A 22059-nucleotide genomic window follows, 5' to 3' on the forward strand; every position below is an offset into this window, starting at 1 on the left:
AGTAAATAAATACATATATACTTTTTAACTTTAATGCTATTGAGTTTTATGGTTTATCGTCAGGTGTAGATGTATTAAATTCCGATATAAATAAAGGTTCGCATTTCTAAAAATCTATATAAAAGGATGGATTGGATTACAGAAATGGGTTCAAGACATCAACTATGGTTTAAAACTCATTAAAGTCATCACAGTTCACGAAAAAGAACATCGCAAGAATGATATTTCTCAATGATCTTGATTTAGACAACAATTAGAAACTGATTTTTAAACTAACTTCCTAGACCTACCCAGTGGCAAATTTAGACTGTGGCTTTCTCTTTCATAAATGGAAATCATTACTTTTTTCTTCTGTTTTTTGCAAGAAATTTGATTAGGATTGGATACCATTGCATTTTATATGTTGTTAATGCACTAGAGAGATGATATTAATCTGGAGAACTACAAAAGGAAAGAATAATGTGAGATCTAAATAATAATTTAGGATTGTATCTCGATCAGGAGTTTTGAATTCAATACTCGTTTTGTAAATCTGGATTCATGTTTGTTTTGAATCGAATTGGATACAAAATTAAACATTGAAGGGAAATAGTTGATTATTAACTGTGGAACAACAACTATTGTTTGTACAATCTCTCTACACACCGGTGAAATAATTAAATAAATTCTTCGAACCGGCCTATACGACGAAGCCCGAAGAAGAGCCCAGGAGGGGCCGTGAAAACGTTTGCAAGTCTAAAAATAGATCGACTCCGGTTAACAGGTTCGAAGAATTTATCTAACTATTGTTTGATGATTTAAAATGGAATTAAAATAATCGAAAGTTAAACTAAGAATTTTTTTCCCCTTAAGAAAGTAAATCTTTAATTATTTTTAAACAGTAATGTCGATTTTACTGTTTATAACTTTTATTAAAGAATAATTATAAGTTAATTCCAACAAGATGCAAATACATTACTTATTGTCAAAGCCAGTTTGAGTGCAAACGGTTGAGTTAATTGAACAATAAATAAATTAGCAAAGGAAGATACTGAACTGAGTATAGAAAAGAATAAAACAGGTTCTAATTATAAAATACAAATGGTGAAAACGACCCATATCATCACTGATTAAATCATGATTTTTATAATTCAAAGCAAGCTTGAACTGTTTTCTTTTGTTCGTGCAAAATATGAATAAAGACAAAATGGAGATGATTATTTATCGTTTCCAGTTTACAAATTTTATTTTTAAATTTTCTATTTGATAAAATATATTCTGTTTCTGATTTATAAATTATGTTTAACCATATTTATCATTTTTCTTCAATTATTAAATAGTTCCTAATTAATTTGAAAAAAAAACTCTTTTCTTCTCAAGTGAAGTGCCCCACTCTTCTACATTGTACATTCATATTCTTGTCATTTTTATGATGTAATGAAAAGATTCATTCAGTTGGTTTACCAATGTCTAAAAACCAGGAGCAATGGCTATGGCATTAAATGTAATAACTGAAGTTTTTTGAACTTTGGAGTCCAAAATTTGTTTAGATCATGTCCAAAGATTGCTGATTTGTATCTTTGCAATGAAGTTTAACCACGGCATAACAATTTCATGGCTACACACTTTTTTTACTCTAAACAAACTCTAAACTAGATTTAGCAATGACCTTGTTTCTGCAATTGGTCCGGTAAATTCTAATATAAGTAAATTATATCCGTTCCTGTAGACAAGTTGTATTCAGTGCTGCTGCCTGCTTCTGGTGGAACTACTGTGATGGCACTTTTGTTTTACCCTAGATTATCCTAAATTGAAAAAACTCTAGAGCTCGAGCTCAAGTTTGGATAAAAAAAATAAGACAAATGATTCTATGACACAGATTTCTGTACTATTATTGTGAAATAATAATCAGAACAATTCTTAATTCATTGTTTTTAAAAATCTTAATAACTAAAATATCTTAGGATTTTTAGGCTTTATCGGAGTATTAATTTACATCCGATATGGAGATAATTGATGTTTTAGTTTGGTAATCCCAATTTGACAAACGAGAAAAATCTCACACGGTCTTTAAATAATCATAAAATATATCCATAAGTTTAATAAATGCAATTATTTAACTTAATTTTAATTAATTCACTTTTAACATGTGTATCTTAGCTGAAGATAGAAAATTAAATAAGCCATTCACTTGATCTCAACCGTACTTTAATACGTAAATGATCAGTTTTAAAAATTCATTTATTTACACATATATTTGCACTTTAACATTCATTTTGAAGGTTCAAATGAAACAATATCGTTTTTAATACCGTGCATTACTAAGGTTACAGATCATTTCAGTTTTCAAAGAATGTTTTTGTGATGTCTTATACAAATGTAGCCGACTAAATATTTGCTCAACAGATGAATTGGAAGCTGGTAATATCATCGATAATAATCTTGAACAATTTTTCAAGATTTTGAAACAAACTTTCCAGCAGCATTTTTTAAATTAAATATTTCTGACCAGTAGGATCTGATAGTATGACATTTTGATCCCAAGTCAAGTAGGGCTCATTTATGCCATTCATTATCTACAACTTGTAAATCAACCTTAACATTTTTGAACAATGGCTCCAAAGATCTCACTGTTAAATTTTGCACATTTTCAGGTTCAAGCAAAAACAGATATGAAAAAATATCATTACTGAAATCAAATCTGGCATAGATTTCTTTTACAAGGATACTATAAAAACTTTTACAATAAAAGCATCAGATCACAGGGCAATTTTACCCTATATTTACCCTAAATATAAGACTACCCTAAGGTTGGAATTACCCCAGAAATGGCAGCACTGGTTGTATCATAAAATTAGAACATGTTAAGGTTGAAAAGAGCACATTTATAGCTGAATTCTTGCTAATCTGACTATTTCTTGCATAGAGAGATGCCAGATTAGTGAATGTGTCAGATTACTGGGAGTGTATATGCCTAAAGGCAATGAATGACATGACTTGTCACTTGTTGGTACTGATTATTTTTGGAGTAGACAGGCAAATAATGTAGCACACTAATATGCTATACTGTACACAGGAATGAAACCCAATTAAACAGGAAAACAGGATGTGTGGACATTCCCTGGGGAGATATGCTGGATAATTGAGAGGCCAGATTAGCAACTGTACTGTAAGAATAATTTGGTTTGAATTATTTATTATCAAAACTTTTTAAAGAAATTATTTATTTACAATATGTAGGAATTCTTTTTTAATGTTTTCAAGAAATTTATTTTTTATCTCCAAGAATATTATGAAATATAGCTACTGTACATGTACAGAATTTTCATTATGTTTGTTTAGGTAATATATTTGAAACATACAAAGACATATAAACTCATACAAATTAAAACTAATCTTTCCAAGCTTGTAGTCATGTATTAAAATTCAAAGATATATTCTGCAAATACATAAATAATTACTAACAATTATTTTGGTTTATTTTGTGGATAAATTAAACTTAAGAGAGAATTAGCAGCAGTTCAAAACAAGCTTTTTTCAATTTCAATTTCTATTATTATTTTCTGTGTGGCCCACCAGTGGCCAAGCGGTTTCATTCTCTGAACACTAGTAGTTCGGTTGTGGGTTCGCACCTGGCCAGGATGGGCTGGCCACGTGGAGTTTTCTGAGTTTTCTCTTTAATGCCTAAATAGGGGTCAGTTATCCTTAAAAAGACCTCCCGGAAGGCATCCCCTTAGGTAGATCGCCCAAGTGTTGCATTGCCATAACTTAATAAAACAAACAACAAACATATTTTCATTGTATATTTCTCTACCATGTAACTATTTTGAAAGTCTACTTATTGTATTTAGATTTGCTAGAAATTTGTTTAACACATCATCTGCAGACAAAGCTTTTAACTTCATGACATGTAACGTGGACTTGTAGAACACAACAGAAGGGTAATTTATAAGTGTATCTGTTCTAGAAGGTTGATGGCTGAGGCATTAGAGGTATCAGTTTGGTGCTGTGAAGGAGTTGGGTTCAGGTCCAGGTCAGAAACCTCAGAAATTTTTCATGGATGTGTCCTGGATATTTTGGGCCCTTTCACCATTCACCATTATTATGGACCTGACCAAACATGATGGTCATGGAAAAGGCCCTCTTAGTGCCCACAGTGCAGAATGTGTTTAAAAAACTAAAACAAAATACTTTTCAAGATTCATTCCTATTTCATACTTTTTCACTACTAAAAGCAATTATTGGTTTTACTGTACCGAATGCAACAGAAATATGAGTATTGTATCACATTAAATTTACTTGTGATTAAATGATTAAAAACATAATCTTTCCCAGTTTTCTTCAATATTTTGTGTTTTCTTGTAGGTATGTTTATTTGTACAGTGGACCCCCGATATAACACGCATGTCAGGCCAGAAACAACACCCACGTTATAAGGTGAACTGTGTTATACCGAGTGGCGCGGTGTAACGCGGTTCACCTCTTTACTTTAGTAATAATGCCAAGCTTTTCTTTCACACTGTAAGCTTTTCTTTTACTCATCATGCATACAATAATTAAACACTATTCAAAATATATGCAGGAACTCAATACATACACAATTACTCAATACGCAGTAACAATAAAATGTGCTACTCACTAACGCTGCACGGACCTGTATAAACGTGTTTGAGCTTATCGCGTCGCGAACGTCGCCCACGCTATAACCGAGTGCGCGGTATAGTGAGCAGCGCTATAACAAAGGTCCACTGTATTAATAATAATAATAATAATTCACAAATGAAATCTATTAATTTATTTCTATGGTTATAAAAATAATTATTATTCTATATCCAAATTACAGTTCTTTATCTTGAATTTTAGAAAAATTAGACAATTATTTTGCAAAATGAAACTGATACACTGAGCCATTAACCATTGCATTGTTTTACTTCAGCACCACAATAATAATGGTTTAGATTCCTGCCCTGGGATCTAGTATGTTTTCAACAATTGTATTTCTATATAATAGCAAATCCAATAGCTTCATTTTAATGCCAAATAATCTACTTTGCTCTACTAAGGCTAATTTAATAATTAGATATGAAGTAATTTTACTAGAGGTATAGGCTGCCATCTCATAGTAAATTTAATAATTTCTATATTATGAAAGAAAAGATTAGCCAAGAGTGTAATGAACCTGCAATTATATATACTGTATTTAATTGCATTTCTGTCCTTTTAAGTGAATTATTCTTAAGTCATCTGCAATCAGATAATATAAGTCTGCTTAAGTTAAAGCTACAGGCTGCATAATAACCAAACTTCTTTTATTACATATGTGTTTGACATTTATATAGATGAATGCCATACGTATTTTTATGCAGTTATGGTCTTTTCAGCAAGCTCGTTATGGGTTTGGCCAGACCCACAATAGGACAGCTGGGTAGTGAGAGAGAGTGTCTGACTTATCTGGATAGACCACTCCTTGAAAAAATGTTCTGGGATTTTTGACCCATCCAGACTCTATCCTGGGTCCTTCAGAATGGTAGGCAATCACCTTAACTGCTTGGTCATCCAGTCATTCTGTAGTTATGGTTATATGCTCTTCAAACATTTTGAGAAAAAATAATTATCGATTTTTCTTCATTGTAATTTTATATTTAAATATAATCCTATAATATCATTACGGACATATTCACGATCCTTAGCTTTCCTCACTATACCTGCTTTCATGGCATTCTTAAAATTTACAAAACTCAGTTTTCCTGATCTTATTCCTGATAGTACAGGTTCTATGACAAAAGCCAATAGCTTAATGGAAAGCTTCCTTGAAACAATGTTCACCAACTATTGAAATTCACCAACAGAAGGACCAGAATTGTTTTATGGTGTAGAAAGAATTCCTTAAAAAAAGATGTGCAACCCAACAAAGTGGTCTAACAAAGACGAAATGAAGATTGCAGATTGTTCTGTTGGAACGATGATCATGGTTCATAGCTTTCATAGAATGAAGCTCTTACAAAAGTGAGAAAAGCTTCTCATTGTGTCATTGTGAATACTTCTTATGTGATTAATATGACTGTACACTAAATGTAATGAAACAGCTATATTGTGATAGACATATTTATTATATTTGCTACTTCTGAGTCAGTACATTAACATAGTTATCATTCTTATCAGGTGGTTTGTTAGTTAAATGCAGATGTAGATTTAGGATTTGAGTATTAGTGTATATGCCCATTATCATGCTTAGTATATATAAATCAACTGTTTAATGTAATATAAAATTAGATTTTATATATATATATATATATATATATATATAATTAAAAATTAATTTTTATGATTGAAATTTTGCTTTGAATCCTGAGCATGATTTGATTCTTGTTGGCTTTGATTCCTTTGACATGGGGGAAAAAATGTCAAGTCCTAGGAACAGAAAAGTAGTCAAGACTCAACAGCTTAGTTATCTACAGTGTATTCAGTATTAATAGTTGAATACTTAATAATATATTCAGCTATTAGAATAAACTTAACTACAACTAGTTTATAATCTATAATAATTAGTTTGTGTATTCAACTGTCAATAAACAGTTATATTCTTAATATCTTAAATTATCTTCAATATCTTAAGTTTTTGATAACCAAAACCGTTGTTTTAATTATACGTCGTATTTATTTTTGTTATATAATTCATAGATAATAAAATATACCTTATTTTTTAAAATTTATTATATTCTTAATAATACAGAGTAAGTTAGGACAAATATAATTAATTATATTAATGAACTTTTTTATTTTTCAGATCATGAAGGTAAATCAGATGTTGAAGAGTACATAAATGAAGTACAAGCAATTTTAGATATTACTTGGGAAAAACTTAATACTGGTTATTGGAAAGATGTAAACTTGTCCTGGAGATTTCTATATTCCTATGCCACATTGTTTAAGATTTTATTTGTTTTAATAAGAAAAAAAGATAACTATCTGGTAAATTATCTTAAATTTTATTAATTTTGAATGTTTATAATGAACTTTTATAGAAAGATTCAAATGTATTAAAAATTTTCCTGGTTATTTTTTTCCATCAGTCAAGGTAGAATTTTGTACAATATATGCCTGATAAATTTTAATAATAATTTGTAATTTAATGTACAGTGGTGCCTCATATAACGTACTTAATCTGTTTCGGGTGCACGTCTGTTAAGTGAAAAGTCCGTTATACGAAACGCATTTTCCCATAGAAATACATGTTAAAACATCTAATTCGTTCTGCTGCATAAAATAACTGTACTGTACCATAAAAAAAATGAAAATGGATAGTCAGATGTTGTGAGGAGGAGGTGAAGGAACACTTTCTTCACACATTCATACAGACGCACACTTTTTACACATTGCAGCGGGTCTCTTTTTATTGTTTTTTAATTGGAGTCAGATTCAGGAGAGGCTACAAGGGCTTGCAGGGTCAACTCCTCTTGTTCCATCCTTTGTTTTTTGGCAGCTGGCTTCTTGAAAAACATGTCCAAGGTGGTCTGTTTCTCTTTCTTCTTCAACACCTGTTTTCCAAAATACATCCTACATCAAGAAGCTATTCTGGGAAGCCAAGAAGGGGAAAACATCTAAAAATAGTAGATTGGCAACGGCAAAAGAGTGGAAAAATCATTCGCACTTGATTGCAGCCAGTCCGTTGCTCGAGTCACGTAACGGCCAAACAGAAAGTCCGTTGTTCGCGGCGTCCGTTATTCGAGGCACCACTGTACTTTAGTATTATATAAGTGGTTGTAATTAAAATATCCCTATTCAATGCTGTCTACAGAGATTGATAGCTGTCCAAATCTGGTATGGTGACATTTTAAGACAGACATTTCTGTAAAAAAATTAGTACCAAAAGTCACCACTGTTGCATTTTTTGTACTGCAAGAAATAAATATTTTATATGTACAAGATACCAAGACATTCGTGCTTCACAAATATTTTAGTTATATGAGGGATGCTCAATATGATCCTCATCCTGAAGGTGTAAAACCTGAAGGTGATGAACAATGTTCAATTATTGACTTGAGTATAGTTGATCTGTGATATTTCTCACATGCAGTGTAATATCTTTTAAGGCTGCAAAATTTGCAACATGTCCTTGATAAACCACACTTTTTTAAGTGTCATCAACCAAAAATTACTCAGATTAAGATCTGGAAAACAAGGTGGCCAGGCAGTAAGAAATACACACTAATCATTCTGTTATTGTTGAAATGTTGTTGCAGAAACTACTGTGTGCAGTGTTCAATATGTGGAGGTGCTCCGTCTTACATAAAAATTGAGTCAAATCATTGTTGCTTTTGCAGTTGGGGAAAGACAAAAGTGTTGAGCATATCTTGGTATTTCTGGGCCATTGCAAGCCCATTGAAACTAGATTCTTTAATGGAGGATAGTCCGACGATAAATGCGGCTATGAATCCACACCAGACTAACTTCAGGTTAGTGCAGTGAAACCTTCTGGAAAACACGCAGGTTTTCCATCCATTGTTCCACTTGTTGTTCCACGAAATCTTCTAGAGTCATGACACATCCACTTCCATTCTGGCAAAGATCGGGATATTGCTGTCAGTAGCAAACAACTGCTGATTGTGGCTGATTTTATATGGATAACAATGCACCAACTTTTCTCAGTCTCTTCCACACTATGCCACAGTTTACATCCAACTCCATAACATTACATATGCACTAATAGAGCATGCAACATTATTGACTGTTGAACAACAGCTGTGGTTACATTTCCAACAATTTGTGATGTGATAGGTTTGTGCCCTTGATTGGGTTGAATTATCTGATGTCCAGTTTTTTTGAATTATGTGATCATTCTTTCAAAAGCTTGTGGAGGCAATGAAGGCAAAATTCCCAAAATGCAGTGTACTATTGCTTTTGTTTTCATAAAACAGCTTCACAAGAAATGAATGCATGTTTCAGTAAAGTGATGGTTTTGTAGCTGATAAGGATAACATTCAACAGTTGTGACTACTTTTATACCCAGAACTTGGCTGTAATACATGCTTAGGCAATGAAACTACTTTTTGTTGTAATGCCAAAAGTGCAGTAGTGGTGAGTTTTGATACTAATTTTTTTGCTGAAATGTCTTATATATATCCTAAATGTCATATATAAGATTTGGATTGCATTCAGATCTGCTAAATATCTCTCTAGACAACTTGAATAGGGGTACTTTAATTATGATCACCTATTACATAATCAGATTTTTCTGCTCTATTGTCATTGAATAGTTTATTATAGAAATGTTGCTACATTTACAAGATATATTCTTTCTGTTGTTGTCTCTTGAAACAATTAAACTTTTGATAGTTTCTTGGGATAACTACCATGGAAATTAAAGTAGAGAATTTAATTTAAAATGTAGAGAAACATTTTACAACAATAAATTGTAATACTTTACATACATCAAAAAATATTGGGTCAGTGCAAAAATAATGGTGGTTTTTAGCCATTAACTTTATTCTAAGCTGTACATACTGTTTTAAAGTTTATTAATTTAAATAAAAACCATTAGAATCTACACATTTTTGCAAGTCTATTATTCCAGTAGCATAGAATTTGAAAGTCCCGGAACCAATAAATTCTTTAAAAGGTGTTTTGGGCTGCTGCTTGGTTATTGAAAATGTTCTCTTGCAGGAAGTTGTCAAGGTATGTGAAAAAGTGATAATCAGTTGGAGAGAGGTCTGGTGAATAAGCTGGGTGACGAAGAGTTTTGTAGCCCAGTTCAATCAATTTCTGCAATTATTTGTGAGATGTGGTTGGGCATAGTCATGGAGAAGATGTCTAATGTAAATGTTTCAATTTTTAGTGCATGTTGTCAATTTCCTGATAGTATTTTTCTGCTGTGATAGTTTTGCCAAGAATCAAGATGTAGTGGATTATTCTACGTGCCAACCATCAAACAGTGATTATAACCTCCTTTTGGTGCAGCTTTGTTTGGGGAAGTGTTCCAGTGATCCAGTCACTGCGTGGAATGCGATTGATTATCGTACAGAATCCATTTCTCGTCACACATCACAATGTAATTGAGAAATGGATTGTTTTTGTTGTGCAAAAGAAGCATAGAGCAGATTTTGTAATGGAAAAGTTTTTGATATTCATTCAGCTTGTGTGGCATCCATTTGTTGAGCTTTTTAATTTTCCTATTTGGTGCAAATGTCAAACTATTATTGAATGGTCAATGTTTAGTTCTTCTGTGACCTCTTGAATTATTATGTGGGGATCTGCTTCAATAATGGCCCTCAATTGGCTGTTACCAAACTCGGAAGGATGTCTTATGGGAAAATTAAATAGTTTTTGAAACTAAATAAATATGTTAACAATAACAAACTGTTCGTAAATATTTATCTTGTGACATAATTTTAAAATTTGTTATGTTCCTCATTTATTTACAATATTATAGTTTAAAAATACGAAATTTTATTATTTTACAGAATGAAGCTGTCAAAGTATGTGATTATGGCATTATTATGGGTGCTCCAATTTTAGATAATTTATTGAAAAAAATTGCTTCTGTTTTAGCAAACGATCTAAAACCTGTGAAAGATGACGATTGCGAAATAATTCACGAACATAAAGTAAGTTTTTGTTATTTAATATTGATCGAGTCGGCGATTAATATTGAAATTTGAAATAATAATTCAAATTTAAAATTCTAGAGTAAAAAGAGAACTCATCATAAAACAATTATTATTCAAGATAAAGAAATAGTAAGAGTGAAATGTCCTAGTTTAGAAAAATTTAAATCAAGTTACATGGATTTGAAACAACCTGTTATCATTGAAGATGCTATAGATTATTGGCCAGCGTTATCTACAAATAAATGGAGGTAAATAACTCGTTAGTCTATTTTTCATGTGGTTTTCAAATTCAGATGTGTTGCTGAGGGCAATGTTATCTAGGATTTCTTGAAAATTTCATATACAGGAATCGAAACAGAAAACAAATGCATTGTATGTGATGCCTTAATTGCACTGTACTGCAAATTCGTGAATCAGGCTTCTGTATAGATATCAATGGTTGTAGATAAACTTTTATCATAATTTTCTCAAGAATGTCTGAATAATGGACCCCGTGGCTTTGGTAGAGTATAAATACAAGTAAATACAACTCAGCCACAAAATTTCATTGAAATTGATGATTATGAACTGTTCAGTGTCCCTTGTTAGCTTTAGCTAATAATAATAATATGTTCAATTAAACAGTTAACATTTTTATTCAAGAGTCGGGCTAGATAGAAACAACCTGAGCCTACTGAAGGCCATTTGGGTAATTCATTAGCCTATAAGAGATTGCAGCTTCACATATAAGACACAGTTTTTTTTGGACAGAAGTTGTCTTATATACCATAAAAATATAGAATTTATTTATAACTTAAAAATAATTAAACTTTAAATTGCTATAAATTAATTGAAATATTGCATATAATAATGTAAATGTAATTTACATTTGAATAAAAGATTCATTTCCATTGTGTATTATAAACATAAGACTGTAAAGTAAAAATATATTATTTAAGTGATGTTAACATAAGATATTTTTTAATATTACTATCAAATTATTATCTAGATTTAGAGACAACTTATAAAGAGTTTTTTTTTTTATTATATTCTTTGTCATTTGGTTAAAAAACTAATCCTATTATCAAATTGTCACTTTCTGTTGTTTTTTTTTTTTTTTATTAATTCTGTTTGATATGCCTATTTTTAGTTTTGGTAGTAGGATTCATAGCATCTTGGCAAGCAAATTCTATACATTTAGGGTACGACTATGCAGACGCGAATTTAGAGCGAGAGAGAGGTTGCGAGCGATTTAGTTTTCGCAAAGGAAAACCATGCACAAGCGAGAAGTGAGAAATAACGGTGGCGAGAGCGAATTTCTGGTTCTCGCACATATCTGACAGGTTTTGATATTTATCGTGTCTCGCCTCTTCTCGCCGCATATTCTCGCTCGCTCGCGTCTGCATAGTCGTACCCTAAATGTCAATCTATTGAATTCACTTGCCAAGATGTCGTGAATCCCTACCACCAAAACTAAAGCTAAGGCACATTTGCTTCAGGACGAATATCTTTATATTCTGTAACGTATTTTGTTTATCATTTTAATTGTTTATAATTATAATGATCAAAAATACCAATAATAATTTATTATTTTACACATTAAAATGTGCTTTTTTAATTTATTAAATCAATTATCATATTTAAGGGAAAGTTTTTTAGTTTATATTGTTTTATAAATTTTATATATTTTTTTATAAACAGATTCACAGATATATTTCTATAGCATAGATTATCTGTTGGAGATAGCTGGATGTCGGCTAGTTCCCATCGAAATTGGAAACAGCTATACGGATAAATTATGGTCTCAGAAGTTAGTTACTTTAGAAGAATTTATTAAAAATTACATTTTAAAGTCAACAGTAAGTTATAAAATTATATATATATATAATTGTTTAAATACTTTTTTAAAATGTTTTGTATTTTTTTGAGGTAATTTAAATAAATTACTGCAGTTTGGGTTGTCTAAAGCAAAAACAATATTTAACATTAATAAATATCCTTATCTAGTTTTATTAGATACGAAAGTGCACGTTAAATTATCGTTAAGTAAAATAATTCAATTTAAATTCCGTTGCGTTGTATATAAATTTATAGATTTACTTATAATGATATATCTAAAACTGGAATATTATATTTAGAACATTCAGAATAATTCGTAATCTATATTTTTCAGAATGAAATTGGATATTTAGCACAGCATAATCTTTTCGATCAGGTAATCATGTAAATAATTAAATTTTGAAATTTTTTAATATGAATCATACATTTGTATCTTCAGTATTTCTTGTATTTTTAAAATCTCATTTGATTAAAATTGGAATGATTACTGATTTTTATAGTTTGAAATACTTTTTAGAAATTAATTTTTATTTTATTTTACGCATACTGTAGTATAGCATTTGAACAGCAACACAAAGTATATAGCTCTCAAACAAAACAAACAGTCTATCAGCATAAATAAAATAAGTTTATGTATATTTCTTACAAATGATTATTCCAAACGTTCAAGAAAATCACTCTGCAGTACACTTTGAGGAAAGAACTACTCAATCGATATAAATACGACGATTGTAGAGGGATTAAGCACATTTCAAAATAATCAATGGAAATCATTTAAACGAGCAAAGTATATCCATCCTGAGCAGACTAGTTTCAAAATAAACGTTGTAAAGAACAATTTAAAATAAAAAAATGTTCTCTACTGATGCATTCTGGAAAATGACTTAACGCCCAGTTGTACCAGTTTTGGCATTTTGCAGTGGTAGTTCACTCGACACTGTTCTCGCTTATAGACTTTAATTGAGGTGTGCCACTAACAATAACAGTTTCTGTTGATTCAACTAACTGATGCTTTATGGAGTGTTTAAGTACTGAAAATGCATTCTCAGTGGGATTAAGGAAATTTGGTAGTGTGGTTCAGTGACAGATTTTATATATTAATATGCAGTTGGGCATTGTTTATAATGTAAAATACTCTTTTGTCATCCACAACAACCAAAAGACTTACAATGAAATTATCAAAAACTGCATGGTTTGCCAACTGAAAATATTTTATAGTACATCAATCCCACCAAATATGTTGCAGCTATAATGTAACATTCAGTCCTTGTTGCCTGCTTATGATCCTCGCACATGTCTTCCCTCTTTCAGATCTTCCATACTGTAATTGCATATACAAGTTAAACCCAATTTTATCAATAAAGATGCAGTGCGCATTAACAGCTTTCTGATGGAATTAAGCTGCATATCTGACTCTTCTTATTTGATGATATCCCTTCTGTTTTTGTTAGCTGGAATTCTGAGCATTTTGCAGAATTACAGCTAGACGGTATGTAGCATGCAATAGTCCTAGACTGAACATGCTGTAGCTGTTGATGTAACCATTCATTTATTTGGACTAACAAGGAGATGACATGACGTTGGGGTCACCGACTTTGATCAAACTCTGTGAAGTTATAGTGCATCCCCAATGACTGACATGTGTCAAGCAGTAAAGCACAATATTTAAAATTAAACAAGAAAATTGTGAAACCAGCACATCCCAACAAACCATCGGTCTCTACAAATGGCAGAAATTCTAAAGGTTTTAAGTGATTTGCAGTTTTCAACCTCAGTTTTTTTGTTTAATTTGAAATATTGTGCTTTACTGCTTGACACATATCAGTCATTGGGGATGCACTATAACTTCACAGAGTTTGATCAAAATCGGCGACCCCAACGTCATGCCATCCTCTCATAAGATCAAACATGAATTACACTCCAAGATACGTTTGAGGCAGAAATGTGCTCATGCCTACATCTTAACATTGTTAGCTCTGCCACAAGATTCCTTTACCGCTTGTCCTTTCAAAAAACATCTAATGAAGCTGGTAGAAAGTTTGTGTTATGTTCTAAAATAACTCTAAAGTGTTATAAGGTTAGGTCAGTATATTTATGGTAGAAAGTTTACCTCTTCACCTTCAATGCTTTTGCGACATCTAAAATGTCTTCTTCTGGATTCAAGAAACATTATCCATCAACCAAAGCCAAATATAATCAGGCGAGAAATGGCTATAATACTAATAATTCTTGCCTGATTATATTCGGCTTTGGTTGATGGATAGCTGTACACGTATCAGGTGTAGTAAAGATGTTTGATTATCAAGAAACATCTACAACTCGTTGTCAAAAGTCATTGCTATCTGCTTGATGACTATATGTAAAAAAAGAAGGATGTCGGCCATCATATTTTTGAAAGAATTTTTATTGTTAGAGAAGAATTTATTTATTATACACTACCATTACATTTTTTGAAGTAGAAATCACCTGTTTTTTTTTTAGAAACAGGAAACAACTGAGTGTTAATGATAAAATTTTCCTTTAAAAGCATTTCTGTTCAAGTGTGGTTTTCATTTGTTGTTCTACTGTAAATATATGCTTTCTAGATTTTATTCATAAGAAATTTTCAGAAAAATGAATGATTCTTTTTTTAAAAAAAAAAAAATTCAGAAGTATAATCAATGATAATAAAATTAAGTTTTTTTTAACGAGGAATGAATACGTGATTAAATAATTTAAATTTAGAAAATTAGACTGATAAGGATAAAATTTGAATAATTTTACATAAATTAATAAAAGTATTTTGCAACAAAAATAAATATTCATTTTCTGTAAAGGAGAGAAATGAATAATTATATTTATAATAATTTATTTCTCTCCTTTTGAAAAGTTACTTATACATATGCATATAATTTTTACAATGATATCTAATAATTAAAATCTTTTTCATTATTTCAGATTCAAGAACTAAGAAACGACATTGCAATTCCTACATATTGTTCTCTTGCTGAGTCTGAAGATGAAGTAGACATAAATGCATGGTTTGGACCAGAGGGTACCATTTCTCCATTACACCATGATCCAAAACATAATCTTTTAGCCCAAGTATTTATCTGTTTCATTAATTATTATCTGATATAAATATTTAAAATACAAATACAGTGGTGTCTCCTGTTTTGAATTTAATTCATTCCAGGAGGCCGTTCAAACTACGAATTGTTTGAAGTCCAGATCAATTTTCCCCATTAGAAATAATGGAAAGTGAATTAATCCATTTCCAGACCCTAAACAGTAAACATAAAGCAGCAAATACACATAATTTAAGGTAAACATAAAATTAAATGCATACATGAAAACAATAAATAAATGTATAAATACTGTGTAATAAAATGAGCAATTATTTATTGTGACATCGTCACGATGCCAGGCTGCAATTTTTAATCATATTTTTAATTTATTTAATTTAAAATATATGCTCTCCACCTCAAATTAGTACTGTAGTGACTTGCCCCTATACATCATACTCTTCCTTTAACAATAGACTCATGCCAGTGATCTATCTAACATCTTTCAGGGAAAAATTTTTGAATTGAAATAACGTGAGTGCTGGTTTACATTGGAAGTTCGTATATAGTTAATCGGGCCTCCTGCCCCTAAGGTTTCCCCGTATGGTTTCGGATTTCACCTATCTAACTCTGTTCTCACGGTTAAGGAAGGATGGATGGACAACAGTGGGAATTTATAGGTCTACAATTTTTTCAAATTGCATTTACTGGTCATGCATTGGCAAATTCAGCATCTTAAACATGGCCACCAGATCTGCCACATGTACCCTGTATATCTGTTGAATGGCCGAAGCTCACAGAGGGGGGGTAAGACCGATAAGGATTTTTCTCAAACAAAAATATGGTGATTATTAAATTTAATAACATACATACACATATTGAGGTTTACACGTTGTGACTGTATCGACAAATCCCTCCACCGGCTGGATGATTTGTTAACCGAATACAATTAATAATCTAAGTCTAATGCTAAGCCTAATACTAACTATTACAATTATGATTAAATCTATTTACAAAAGTTACATTGACGACACATATGCTGGTCGATCGCTGGTAACTCTCCCAACGAATGAGAGAAATAACTATAGATCGGCAATAATCGTTTTTAAAGAAGTTATATAATGTAACCGTCGTAGGTCCACACAATGTTTTCGTCTCGATGACGATGGATTGCTTTTCTTGTCCTTCACAACTCAAACCTCGCTACATCAGACTTCCTCCCTCCTTACCTCCTTTTCTTCTCCTATAGTCCCTTGAAGTTCTTCCTATGAAGAATAGTCCACCAGAAGGAAACAAAAAGAGCTCCGAACATGGCGCTCCCACAATTTATATACCGCGCCAATAAAATGAACAAAAGACACGCGAGCCATACGTCACAAACATAGACCAATCACGATAAACAACAACGGTAAAACCCGGTACGTGACAAACGGAACTAAGTATAGTATACAAGTACGCGACTAGGCGGTAAATTCCGATACGGAGTTTACCGAAGGAATAAACCAACATAGTGTCATGACACTACATACCTCCCCCGCTTAATTCAATCCGGAATGTAACTTCCGGTAGTCTACTTTCCTCCCCCTAAGGTAGTAAGGTTTTCTGATTTCATCCCTCTCCGTCTCGGCCACGATCATGGGTTCTCTGGCTCCTCTTTCCCTACCAAACTGTCTTACTTCACGCAGATCCACGCCTTCCTCTTCCTCATCAGGATCCATGTTCATAGTTGGACGTTTACTTAGGTGAGCTTTCCTTTTCTGCCTCCTAGGTTGTTCCCAGCCATAGCAGGGCTTTAAACGATCCACATGGACCGTGTCTACATCCTTATTGTTGCAACCTTGCACCTTATACGTGGTTGTATTAATCCTTTTCACTATTCGGAAGGGTCCTAGATAATTTGGGGCAAACTTGTCCTTCTTCACCCCTTTACGACGCACCCACACCTTCTGTCCTTCCTTGAAGACTACTAAATTCCTCCCCTTATTTCGATAATCCCTTCCTTTCTTGTTGTAATTTCGCGCATGGATACAACCTTTTTACTCTAATTGCAACTCTGTTATATAAAATTGCATGATTTTTTTACTGCAATTATCATCCATGGCTGAAATATTCACCATTTTATATTTGTACAAGATGAGACAATTGTAAAATTTGGGGTACGTGGATCAATTCCGAAAAGGAGGAACGCAGGAGTTTCATCAAGAGCCGAGTGATGAGTGTTGTTATGAGCGAAACATGCGGACGGGATTAAATCATCCCACTCGACGTTGTCCTTCTCGCCGGATTTGGATATCATTTCGATAAGTGATTTATTTGCCCGCTCACACATCCCGTTTGCACAAGGCCTATAGGAAGTTGTGATATTTCTCCTTATGCCTAACCAATTGCAAATATCAGTAAATAGTGTAGATAAAAAATTAGTTCCTCTATCGGACATGACAATCTCAGGGACCCCGTATCTACAAATGACCTGATCAAAAATAATATTGCTAATGGACCACGCCGTTTGATCTCTCAACGGGTAGGCCTCAATGAATCGAGTGCACACGTCAACAATGACTAAGATAAAACGATTTCCTTTTTTCGAGGCTTTAATTGGGCCAACAATATCTATGGCAATTTTTTGAAATGGAATGCTCGACCCTTCATTACTCTGGAGAGGGGCTTTACCTTTATGAATGTTATGCCTCTGGCAATTATGACATTCTCTTATAACTTCTTCCACTACCTGCTTAACATTTTTGATGAAGTAACTCCTTTCAATAACCTTTAATGTCTTCATTACCCCCCAATGCCCCGTGAGCTGATCCTCGTGGATCGCTCGAACAAGTTTCTTGGCTAAGCTATCGCCTACACATACTCTATTAACGCAACTATTCCTGGCTTTCCAATAAAAACTCTTGTATAAGCAGTCATTCACCAGGGTATACCCATGAAGGTTATTTCCTGAACTGCCTCCTCTCAAAAGGGTCCCTTTTTATGGGGCCGAATATGCTGTCACTATCTTGCGAGTCACTAATTTCTCCCCTCGTTGGGGTTTTAATTGTGTTAGAATCAATTTCAACCCAGTTTACCCCATCAATACTCCATGAAAGGAAATCTGCGACCTTGTTATCAGCACCCCTTACATGGCTCACTTCAATATCATAGTCAGCTAACTCCATCACCCACCGCGTAAGACGGCGACTACCATTGGTGAGAGTCCTCAAAAAACTCAGGGGCTTATGGTCAGACAAAATTATAGTCTTTCTACCTAATATGAGATGTTTAAAATGTCTTAGTGATAACAAAATCGCCAGACATTCCTTCTCTATAGTTGAATAGTTGCATTCAGCTCCCTTAAACTTCCTACTGTAAAACCCGATCGGAACTAATCCACCCTCAACCTTTTGTTCCAAGACTGCAGCAGCAGCTTGATCCGAGGCATCGGTGTGGAGAAAGAAATCCTTATTGAAATCAGGATGCGCTAATAGAGGGGGGTTGGATATTGCTTGTTTAAGTGCCTCCCAACTCTCTTGACAACTTGCGCTCCAGTGAAATCTCCTTCCCTTCTTAGTTAAATCCGTCAGAGGGGATGCTATTTCAGAAAAGGATGGAACGAAAGCACGAAAGAAACCAACCATTCCCAAATAGCTACGCACCTCCTTGATGTTAGTGGGAGGTCTAATATTTTTTATCGCGCTCACATTTTCAGGATCCGGTATAATACCTTCAGAGTCAATAACATGCCCTAAATATATAATCTTCTTTGCCAAGAGTTGGCACTTACTCGGGTTTAGCCGTAATCCCTCATCTTTCAGTGTCATGATTACCCCTTCAAGCAAGTTCAAATGGTCGTCAAGGTTCCTTGAAAACAAAACGATGTCATCCTGAAACACGTGGCAACTGTTCCCAATGTATCTAGCCAAAACCTTTGTCATCATATATTGGAAAAACTGCCCACTATTTTTACTGCCTTGGGGCATTCTTCTTAACTGATATTTCCCCCATGGCGTCGAGAAGGCAAAAACATGCCTTACTTCCGGGTCGAGAGGGACTTGGAAATAACCAGCCTTCAGATCGAGAACAGAGAAATAACGATTTCCTTCGAGCTGGGCCAGTATGTCGTCAATCCACGCCATGGGGAAAATTTGCGGTTCAGTTATTTCGTTTATCTTACGTAAGTCCAGCGTGAACCTAATCTCGCCAGACTCCTTGGGCACCACAGGTACGGGGGAGTTCCAATTTGACACACTTTCCTCGCAAATGCCCGCTTCAACAAGCTCATTCACTTTGCGCTTGAGCGCCGGGAGATAACTATAAGGGATACGGTACTGTCTGGTATTGAGAGGCTGGTCAGATGTAAGTCTCACCCTGTGTACATAGTTGCGAGAGCCCGAGATATCTGTGATAGTCCTAGCAACCACCGTGGGGTATTTCCGTAGCACATTTAAAACTTTTTCCCTCACATCACCCTCAAGATGGTCCAATTTCCAAGTAGTCTCGTCACTGTTTACCCCTTCGTTTATGTTTATATTAAAATCACAATTTATGGCTAATGTTCTAGAACTAACCACGGGTCGCAATTGCGTCAGCAAGTTCGGTCGAAGACCAATGATATCTACACCTATGATTAATTCGTAAGTCGCCCTCTCAGGAAATTTCACCCTGGGGATTTCTAACTCATGCATGTCGTCATCTATCGCAACAACCATCGACTCATGGCTACATATAATAGTTCCTGACATTCCGCTGATGAAGGATTCCCTTTCAATAATAGAGTTTTTATTCTGAGCCTTTACCCAGTCTACAAGCTCATCTCTCGCAACTGTCCTTTCGGCACCGGTGTCGATTAGTCCCTTCAGTTTCCGTCCCAATATCTCAATTGAGACAACGGGTAGTCCACGGTTTGTAAGGGTTACCTTACGGGTCAGAGTCATAGTTACACAACGGCCTTTTGCCTGACCTTCCAAACGGCCGCCTTTTAGTTTAAAGTCTCCCTTTTCTCACAAAACCTTGCCAGATGTCCGGGACTCCCACACACAAAGCATCTTCTTCCTTCTCTAGTTCCCCAGTTGTCTCCCCGAATCCGACTTTCCTTAACCAATTCGCACATCGATTTTAACGACTCGCTCAGCTGGCTGATCTGACGTTCAAGTTTATCCAGCCTCGAGTTCTCACCTGCACCGCTCGCCTCTTGATTTACACAAACTTCGCTAACCAGGGTTCTTTTACCGCAAGCGAGCTCTATCTCTTCCTCGGCCTCGGCTAACCCAATTGCCTCATCTAATGTTTTTGGGCGCGCTTGCATAACCGGCTTCTTTAATTCAGATAATAACCCTTTGATAAAACTCTCCTTCACCGCGTTTTCTCTGAGCAACTCTAGGTTGGGGTTCCGGGTCACGGCCCTCGAGAATAAAGACTTCACGCGGATCCCATATTCGCAGACCCTTTCTTCGCGCTTTTGAGCTACCTTTAGTACTAAATTAAAGTAGTCCTGCTCCCTTTCTTTACGGCTAAAACATTTGATCAGGGATTCCTTTAGGTCGGAATAATCTTCCACGCCCTGTTCTTTCAGATCGAAAAAAACTGAAAGTGGCTCACCTTTCAACCTTGCTTGAATTACAGTGATCTTAACAGAGTCCTCCCAATTCGCCAGGTTGGCCACGTTCTCCACGGTCTTAAAGAACCTACTAATGTCGAGGACATCAGTAGATACATTAGAAAATGTGGGGATCATCCCCATAAACCCCGTGACAATAGGTACACTTCCAATCTCCGTCGTGGCAGCCATATTAGATCCGCTCGAGACTTGCTCCTCCATTACAATCACTAATACACGATACAATTACACACTATACAATTCCAAATTCTACTTTCAACTGTGACAAACAATACTTGTCCACGCGTGATGTGAACCTCAAAAAACGCAGTGCAAATCCTTTTACAAGATGTTCTTACCCACAATATTAAATCCTGTCGCGGACGCCATATGTATATCTGCTGAATGGCCGAAGCTCACAGAGTGGGGGGGGTAAGACCGATAAGGATTTTTCTCAAACAAAAATATGGTGATTATTAAATTTAATAACATACATACACATATTGAGGTTTACACGTTGTGACTGTATCGACAAATCCCTCCACCGGCTGGATGATTTGTTAACCGAATACAATTAATAATCTAAGTCTAATGCTAAGCCTAATACTAACTATTACAATTATGATTAAATCTATTTACAAAAGTTACATTGACGACACATATGCTGGTCGATCGCTGGTAACTCTCCCAACGAATGAGAGAAATAACTATAGATCGGCAATAATCGTTTTTAAAGAAGTTATATAATGTAACCGTCGTAGGTCCACACAATGTTTTCGTCTCGATGACGATGGATTGCTTTTCTTGTCCTTCACAACTCAAACCTCGCTACATCAGACTTCCTCCCTCCTTACCTCCTTTTCTTCTCCTATAGTCCCTTGAAGTTCTTCCTATGAAGAATAGTCCACCAGAAGGAAACAAAAAGAGCCTCCGAACATGGCGCTCCCACAATTTATATACCGCGCCAATAAAATGAACAAAAGACACGCGAGCCATACGTCACAAACATAGACCAATCACGATAAACAAC

General features: G+C 34.2%; 1 protein-coding gene across 2 annotated transcripts in view; it reads left to right on the forward strand.

Moving 5' to 3' along the window:
- Nucleotides 1-22059, forward strand: part of JMJD5 (Jumonji domain containing 5) — a 40652-nt gene that overhangs the window by 13703 nt on the left and 4890 nt on the right. For both annotated transcript variants that reach the window (XM_067289396.1, XM_067289395.1), the window contains exons 3-8: nucleotides 6767-6951; nucleotides 10440-10583; nucleotides 10665-10834; nucleotides 12289-12424; nucleotides 12739-12780; nucleotides 15342-15488. In XM_067289396.1, the coding sequence (XP_067145497.1) occupies nucleotides 6767-6951; nucleotides 10440-10583; nucleotides 10665-10834; nucleotides 12289-12424; nucleotides 12739-12780; nucleotides 15342-15488 (824 nt within the window). The remainder of the gene's footprint in view (nucleotides 1-6766; nucleotides 6952-10439; nucleotides 10584-10664; nucleotides 10835-12288; nucleotides 12425-12738; nucleotides 12781-15341; nucleotides 15489-22059) is intronic.

The sequence above is a fragment of the Centruroides vittatus genome, unplaced genomic scaffold (genome assembly GCF_030686945.1).
Source record: "Centruroides vittatus isolate TY-2023 unplaced genomic scaffold, ASM3068694v2 contig_1381, whole genome shotgun sequence".
Lineage (NCBI taxonomy): Eukaryota > Metazoa > Arthropoda > Arachnida > Scorpiones > Buthidae > Centruroides > Centruroides vittatus.